This window comes from Alligator sinensis, unplaced genomic scaffold, assembly GCF_000455745.1.
Source record: "Alligator sinensis unplaced genomic scaffold, ASM45574v1 scaffold1097_1, whole genome shotgun sequence".
Lineage (NCBI taxonomy): Eukaryota > Metazoa > Chordata > Crocodylia > Alligatoridae > Alligator > Alligator sinensis.
In genome coordinates, this window is record NW_005841950.1 from 641,421 (window position 1) to 650,277 (window position 8,857).

General features: G+C 48.6%; 1 protein-coding gene across 1 annotated transcript in view; it reads right to left on the reverse strand.

Moving 5' to 3' along the window:
• LOC102372872 (dual oxidase 2) overlaps positions 1–8,111 on the reverse strand; it is a 36,610-nt gene extending 28,499 nt beyond the window's left edge. Inside the window, exons 1-4 of the mRNA XM_014518383.2 lie at positions 8,042–8,111; positions 6,907–6,990; positions 4,081–4,245; positions 1,247–1,434 (exon numbers count right to left, since the gene is read on the reverse strand). Of these exons, the coding sequence (XP_014373869.1) occupies positions 1,247–1,434; positions 4,081–4,245; positions 6,907–6,990; positions 8,042–8,111 (507 nt within the window). The remainder of the gene's footprint in view (positions 1–1,246; positions 1,435–4,080; positions 4,246–6,906; positions 6,991–8,041) is intronic.
• Positions 8,112–8,857: the final 746 nt, after the last annotated feature.

Below are 8,857 nucleotides of genomic sequence, written 5' to 3' on the forward strand. Positions count from 1 at the left end.
TCCATTGCTCTGTTATTTCCCATGAGATGGGGAACAATGTGTGCAATTCTGAGAACACAAATGAAATGCTGTCATTGTCTATAAGGGGGTTGGGGTGATGTAGCTACAGCATATTTAGTAGATAACAAGGTCTTGCAGGAATGAAAGGCTGATACGGTGTTATTCAAATCCCAAAAAGGATGAAAAACCCTGGTAAGTTGTCCTGGGCTCTACACCCATGGCACAGAGGGGTAAATTTGAAGACATAAATCAATTAGAAGAGCCTGGTGCAGTCATCTGGCATATATGAAGCTTTGTGTCGAAAGAAATGAGGATGTCAGTTAACCAGATGATTCAAAAGAGCCTCCCTGAGTCCCTACCCTCACCTGGGCTAGGTGCCCTGACTGCGGAAATAGAAGGTTTTAGCTGATATCTAAAAGGAACTGACATTAAATCAGGAAGGATTAGCCACAGGATGTGGAGATGCAAGAGCCAGACTCTGTCCCCAGCTTTTCCAGTGGCTTCTATGTGACTCGGGTAGATAATTCTGTCTATGTCTGAGTTTCCTATCTGTAACATGGGCACAGTCACAGTTGTATGCCTTGTGTGAGTTGTTAGGACTGAATCACCTGGGCTAATAATGGACTTTAGGTAGGTGCGATACGCAAGGGCAACATGTTATGATGACAATCTGGTGTCTTGGCCTGGTGACCAGGGCACTCATGTTTTGGGTACTAATATCATTAATAGGGGGGAAGGGTGACTCTGTCTTTGCACTCCATTATTGTTTTGTTGTGCTGCTTGTTTGGTAAGGCCCCTGTATGTTCTTGTGTCACAGACCCATTGAAATACACACTGTCTGGGTCCATCCACCAATGAAATAGTTAACAAGTGACTGAGAATCATAGAATCATAGAAATTGAAGGTTGGAAAGGACCTCAGGAGGTCACATCTAGTCCAACCCCCTGCTCAAAGCAGGACGATCCCAAACTAGATCATCCCAGCCAAGGTTTTGTCTAGCCAGGTCTTAAAACCTCCAAGGATAGAGAGTCCACAACCTCTCTGGGTAACCTGTTCCAGTGCTTTGCTATACTCCTAGTGATAAAGTTCTTCCTAATATCTAACCTAAACTTCCCTTGCTGCAACTTGAGCCCATTGCTCCTTGTTATATCATCTGCCACCACTGGGAACAGTTTAGCTCCACTTCCTTCAGACTGAAGTAAATGAAATGAAATAGGGAACAGCAAAGCAAAAGCTGCCCCTTTACCGGTTCTCGTGGGTTGTTGGGGCTTTGTCCTGTCTCCACAGACCACTGGCAGCGCTGGAAGGGCAGGACGACATCCCCAGCACTCTGAGGGTCAAACACAGGGTCTCCTCGTGGAATGGGGATGTTCAAGAACTCAGCAGGGCAGCCCGGTCTCTCCACTGCCCGGACTTCAGAGAGCAGATGGAAGCCTGTGAGATACCCAAGCAGAGACATGGATTGAGGCAGCCAGGTGGGAATAGATTGTAAGTGGATTCCAGCATCCATGAGACCCAAGTACATTATCTAGCCCAGTGCTAACATACCAGTTGCTACTTTGGTTTCAGCCCTGTGGAGTGAGCAGTGGAAGCAGGGCTGAAGGCAGGGCTCCTGAGTGGAAGACCCTGCTGTACAGTGATCAGAAGTCTCTGCCTCTGATCTACTGTGGGCAAGTCACTTGACCTCTCTCTGCCTCGCTTCTCTTTCTGCAAAACAGGGCTTGTTACTCCTCTGTCTATGGAGCTTAACTTGAGATCTCCAAATGAAAAATGAATGCTACAGAAGAACAAAGCTGATAACAAGGGCAGAGTCATTTAGTCCCCAGGGAATAAATCAGGCTGAGAGTCTCAGCCAGTGGCTATTCAGAGGATACCAACTTGTTCCACCTTTCATCTGCAGTATGGCTCCTGGCTTACTGTTGTTCCTCTCTTCCCCCTGAGCTTCCCCTATTATGACTGCCACAAGGCAGCAATTGGCCAGGGGGGGACATGGGAAGGGGTGGAGAACCCAACCTTTTTGGCAGGAATTCCACAAATTAGCCCTACACACTCCCTGAGCGTGCCTCCAGTCCCCTTCCCCTGCCCAATCTGCTGCCTGTCCCCTCCCCGATCCGATCCACCATGTACCACACTCAGAGGCTGCCCATGCCACTTGTGACACATGTGCCAGAGCCTGGCCACCCCTGTCATACAGGATTGCCTTTCACTGGGAGCAGAGCTTGTCTTCCTGCTTTGGAAGCACTCTAGCTCAAATGCAAGCTGTGAGCTCAGTGCAGGGGATGGCTGGATGAAGCCTCCTGACCTGTGCCCCACAGGAGAGCAGACCAGAGGTGACTAAAGGTGTCTTCTGGCCTTGAAATGGGAGAGTCTATGAGAAGAGAGGACAGAACGCAGGCCAAGGCTTGCACTGCCAGCCAGCCCTGATCCCTGCCATTCCCAGCTCTGGCTATGAGCTTTTTCTCAGCCACCGGCACCAACAGGCAAAAAAATAAAGCCCAATACAGCTGTCTGAGAAATGTAACAGGGAAGTTGAGTGATTGCCCCATGACTGTGCCTCCCAAGTGCAGCGGGGATGCTGCTGACTGGCTTAGCCAAGGACAGCCCCAAGACTGCCTCAGGTGAACCATTGTTTTGTCTCTCACCTCAGGGAGATTAAAGGAAATAATAACCTATGCCCATTTTCTCTTCCTCCTTCCCTTTTCAGCTAACAGTGAATCTCCACCCTGTTTGTGTTGCCTGTTGGGGCATGATCTTGGGGATGACATTCTTCCAGCCTGACTCAAAGGCAAACATTTAGTTTCCAATACAAGACTCACAGGCCTCTGTGAGAGGTCTCTCACACCAATGCTGAAGAAGAGCTTTCCTGCAGGGCGCTGTGGGACTCAGGGGGCACATGCCCATGGAGAAAGCTCTGTATGAACAAATCTCATTTGGAGAGGATCCAGCAGGCCTGGCTGATCCCAGGCACCCAGGACTATAGGAAAGGAAATAGTGGCAGCACATGACAGTTGGATGTTTAGCAGCTATCCTGAGATAGGTAGGATGATAGGTGGTTATTACTGGGCATATCTACATGAGATGCTATGGCGCTGCAGCAATGAGCTAAGCAACGTAGCTTGTTGCTACAGTGACTTAGCATCAGCAGGCACGAACTGTGATGCAGAAGCTACTGCACAGTAGCTTGTTGTTACTGTGCAGTAGGGTCAGAAATGACCCATGCACTGGCAGGACTACACAGTAACACCTGTGCAGTCAGGGGCAAGTGTAGATGCACCCACTGAGATTTGCCACTTGGTGGGGAAGCAGGCAATAGCTTGTTTGCACTGAGGAAACAAGGTACCTCTTATTTGCCACAGAGAGATGGCACCTCCACCAGTGAAAATTACACCATGGTAGTTTTACCCTAGTACTTTCAGGCATAGTTCTACTTCAGGTTGGGTGGTTATTCCAGGTTAGGAATTTACATTGTCTCTCTGTTCCTTTTACATACTGCAATAAAGAGCAAGTATACCAGTGTAAATGTGTCCTCAACACTGACGCTGAGTTTAAATATCAGAAATGATTAAAGCCATTCAGACAACTCCACTAGGTGCATCGACATGCATCCATTACAAACCACTAAAATGAATAGAATACAAGTATCAAAATTGCCCGTGCGGCTTTGACAATTTCTATAACCTATTTTTTTAACACCCCCATCTTCAGAGATTCACAAGGCCCAAGGGCATCCCATAAGCTATGAAAGAGTCTATCTCAGGCAGTAGCAATTCTATCTCCACAGGAGTCATACATTGTTGCTATGGAGCTAAAAAAAATTTAAGAAATTGGTCTAAAAAAAGGAAATGTGCATGCAGCAAAGGTCAGACTTGAGGGTAACTGCCACTGCTCCCTGCAACTCACCCAACTGCTTATTTTGTAGTGTAACCTTAGCTTAGCAATTGCAAGGATCCATGCACTGTGTGAGAGCTGTTTTGGAATCATGAGTTTCAATGTTCTCTGAATTAGCTTACTGTTGGGAGATAACTCTAGAGATGGCCCAGATGGATGTTGTTTCCCTGCTAGACCCATTTGATCTCTTACCAAAGGAGACAAACAGCACAGTCATGTTCCTGTTGGAGGGTATTCCAGAACTTCCCTGTGCCAACACGTTGCTGAGTCTGCGGGCATTGGGCACATGCGGTTCCTGCAGCGCCTGGTACACCCCATCAGCATAGTTGGCTGGCAGCAAGCGCAGCAGATTGGAACCTGGTGGCAGCAAAATGACATCTCACAGCATCCAGAGATTGTGGTGAAAGTGGGATTGAGAAGTACTGGGCAGAATATAACGGGACTGGGATGCTTGGAGTTTCTGGGGCAAAGCAGCTAGGGAACAGCTCTCCAGAGAATGTAGCTTCCAATAGTATATTACAAAGGCTCTCTTTCGTTGCAATTCTTATCCTATCACTATGATTGTTGCTGCAAAGCCATATCTCACTGGTGCCAGGGGACATTTGCAAACTAATAACAGGAGCTTTTTTAACCAGTATGGAGCATGCAGGCCAAAACCCTCTGAGCAGAATAAATGCCAGATGCCTCAGAGAATGCTGCAAAATCCCCTTAAAGCAACTGGTCCCTTACTCTGTATATCACATGTCTCATGAGAAAGATCAGGAATTCCTTCCTCACCTCAGGGGATGATCAGCTCCTGCCTGAAGCCTGATGATTCACTACATAGAATGTGTTTGATGATGTTTTTATTCAAATAGCTACCCAAACTGTTTTAGCATCTTGCTAAGTGTCCTGACTCAATGTGACAGGGGATTCTCTGGGCTGATTGAAAATTGTGAAGCAAAAGCATCTCCTTCCCTCAGGCTTCCTTCCTTCCTGAGCCTGGCACAACAGAGGAAGATCACACTGACAAAATGACTGCACCAGAAAGTCAGGTTTCGCATTAATTTCAATTGAGGGGCATAAGTGGCACCTCTCCCCATCTTTCAGATGCCTGGCAATCATTTAAAATAGGGCTGTCCAACTAACTTCTTTGACCCCACAGGCTGGATCCAAGATTGTGGGGCTTCTCATAGGTTGGACAGCCCATCCCCAGCAATGGGGCAGCATTGGCATGGCTGCCAGAGGCACTGCAGTGGCAAGGCCTCAGGACCCAAGGCCTCTACCATGAACACTACCATGATTCGCCCTCCACCTCCTTCCATGCTGCCAGTTTGAGTTACTAATGGCAACCAGAGACTCTGAATTCAGTGGCAGGCAAAGGAGGCACAGATGGTGAGTGGGGAGGGGTGAGCCATGGCAGCATTCACCCCCTGCCTTCTGGACCCATCCCAAAGCAGTGGCTTTGTGCCAACAAGCCCCATGGGCTACATTTGAACCCTTTGGTTGGTAGGCCACTACTTGGCAGCAGGACAACCCTGCCTACAAGAAACAGATCCTCTAGGGGGCACTACTGCCCCCCAAAACAAAAAAATTAAAGAAGTGACACCACCCAGCTCAGAACTGAAAACAACATCAAACTCATGAAGCAAATGGTCCCTGCAATGTGCCTCAAGCTCAGTGAAGTGAGACTATTTCTGGCTAAGAGGTCCAGTCAGCTCCAGGGCCAAAAGACCCTGATTCAGCAAGCCAGACCCTGATGGTTCTCAAAGGAGATCCAGCTGCAGCCCCATGAGAGGAGAAAAGAGGCATCTTTCAGGTAGTTACAGCCAACACCTTACTATCCACCCAGAAACCATCGTGCAGTTAGTGCAGACCGCAGTGCTGCAGTGCTCCCAAGGGGATGCCTCAGGCATGGTCTCCACTAAAGACCTCTGCTCAGTTAGTGTTGCTTGGTTAGGCAGGAGTGTGAGCGTAATATCACAGCCCTGACTGACATAGCTCAGTGCTGGTGAAAGCCTTTATATAGGTTCTGTTATACCAGCAAAAAAAGTATTGTTGTTGAGATAAATGACTTTTGTTTGGGATCTGACATAAGCTTCAGCCAGGACCATAACTTCCAGCATAACCTGCTTGCTGGTACTCGCTTTGTCTCTGCCTGGAAGGTTTGCTACTGTCCCATGGGGGTACTGCTGACCCAACAAACCTGGATGAGGCCCAAACAAAGAAGCAGACATGTACCCTCCAGCATGAGGGTCTGAAGAGGTTTCTGCCTGGATTTTCAAAAACTCCTAAGGGAGTTGAATACCTGTCACCCACCAGAAGTCACTGGAAGGTAGGTCACTTGCTCCCTTGCTCCCTTTTGAAAATCCAGAGGCATAGCTCCATGGAGGACATGAGCCAGGCTACTGAGGTCTGTGAGAAACTGCAGTGGTTTTTGGAGCAGGCCAATAAAGGCTGCTGTGATGATCCAACATGAGGGGGGCAAAGGGCACAGCTGACAGCAAAGGTCACAGTCTCTTGGTCAAACCCCAGTGGAAGACACCCTACAAACCAAAGGGGTAACATAGTCTTCCCAAATCAAGCTGAAATCTAACAACACCCTGACATGCAACAGTGGAACTAGGGTAGGACAAACAGGGCAATCACCCCAGGCACTGACCTGGGGGCATAAAAAAACCCCCAGCCACTGCCAGCAGCTGCACAATCACAATTGTGAGCACACAGCACCCAAAAGCTGTCACTGCTCCTGTGCCCCAGGTGCCCAGCTGCATCCCTATGCTACTGCCCACATGGCAACCATGAGCAAGCAATGGTGGTTGCTTTCTCAGCCCAGGGTGCTGGCATTACCACTGTTGTCTCCTCTAGCTCCTGTCCCCAGCCCACCATCTGCTGCTCCATTTGAGCCATCAGTGACTAGCCTTCACTCAAGCCACCATCATAAACAGACCTTTATGAAGGCAGTATGATCCAATGCCATCCACTCCAGCCTGACCCTTCAAAGTCACCAGCACTGGCACACAGTGTTCCCACACTCACCTGCAGAGCCATAGCTGTGATGCTGCAGGTTGTTGTACCAGCCGTCATAGCGCTGGACTTCCCAGTTGATGTTCTCCTGGGCACCTGTGGAGATAATAGACCCCCAGGGCCATATTCAGATGTGACAGTAGGACCGGAGAGGGACAACTGCTACAAGGGATAGGGGGATTAAGCCTACTAAAGAGAATACAAGGTTAGTTTTGTACCTTGGCCAAGTGGAGCAAACTAACAACAAATTCTCCAGAGATTATAAGAAGGGCCCTGGACTGGTAAGGCTGGCATCCCAGACTGCCAAAGGGATAAAAGAGCAGCTCATCATATAGACAGCAGAGACTGCATTTTCCAACAGGATGAGGTAGTTCCCTCAATTACAAAAGCCAGGCTGCATTTCAATGCAGTGTATTGTCACCTGCCTCAAAGTGAGGGTTGGACTCCTTCCAGTCAGCAGTCACAAGCACAGCAAATGGATCAAACAGAAAAGTAATATTAAAGATATAACCCAGCAGCCAAAGCCCAGGGCACACATTAGCATGGACCTGTCACTAAATGGAGCATGCCTCCTCCTCATCTCCTGCGTGAGATACATCACCTGAACTAGTGGTGGGCACTGCCTGGGGCACCCCGTGAGGTTACCATTCAAAGCACTGGACTTAGCAATGACACTTATCCCACCAATCACATCTAAGGACACACATTCCACACCTTCCCCAAGAAACGCTGCCTGGTCCAGTGTCTTCTTTTACTGCAAGGCACCCAAAGAGCCATCAGAAAATGTGAGACACTGCAGTACATCAGTAGCTGAATGCAGGGAAAGTGGTGAAGTGTCATCACTGTTGTCATTATTCCCTAACCACAGTAGTAGTACAAGGCCCCTGTCACAGTGGTAGATGCTGTACACAAACATACAGGTAGGCATGCACCCAGCCTCAGAGAGCTTCCCATGTCAGGAGTGCGCTGTAGTGTCTCCTTGTGTATTCACACATTTAATTGTGCCTTTCCTGTTCCAAGCTCCATGCTCTGGGGCATCCTGATATATAGCAGCTCCCTTTGCTGTCAGGCAATACTCCTGGGTAGAATCTCCCCCAGGTCACAACAGGGACCTCCCTCTGATTCCAAGCCTGGGAATGGTACTTACCCACCAAGCTGCACATCCCCAGCAGAAGTATCCAAAACAAAGGCAGATGCCACATCTCAAGCTTCACCATGACTGTTCTGTACTGCCTGGGAGACCACACAACTGAAACTAATGAAAGCAGAGAGAAAAACAAGTGAACTGGAGCCAAAGGAGACTTTCAAAAGCATGCAAGGCCTCAGCGTTTCACAGAGAATGGAAACAAGAGGACAAGTTCCAGGTGGGACTGATGCTAACCTGCCTCTGAAGATAATAGGGTGTGCTCATGGGGAGGAAGGTTGCAGGGAGTTCAAATCCCATTGTCTTCAAGAGGAGCCCTGCCCACTAACTCCAGCCTCAAGCAGCCAGTGCTGCTGTCTAGACACTAGGGCCTTCATCACCTTCAGGCTACCACTCTACACGCTTTACATGGGACAATACCTGAAGATTACCTGGAAACTTCAGTTCAAGAGAAAGGAAGCTTAATGGGATTCCTCACAAGAAGTCTATTACATCTTTGGTCCAGGGTTGGAACTGACTCCCATTTCATGTCTGGGTGCAAGTCAAGGTATTGGTTTTGGTCTATTAAGCGCCTTGTAGCTTGGTTTATGAATAAGGCTGCCTTAATCCTGTGGTATGGCAGCTGCAGAGAGCAACTGGGATACTTGAACTTAGAGTTCTCAGCTTTGAATGCAAGAAGCTGAGGAGCAGGCCATTCTCAGGAAAAGGGGCCTTGGCTCTGGGATCCATCCCTCCACCTTGGATTGCTGGCCCCACTGAGTCCATTGACTATCAAGGCACACTATAAGCCTGTTTCCCCTGTTGACTCCAGGAAAGGTT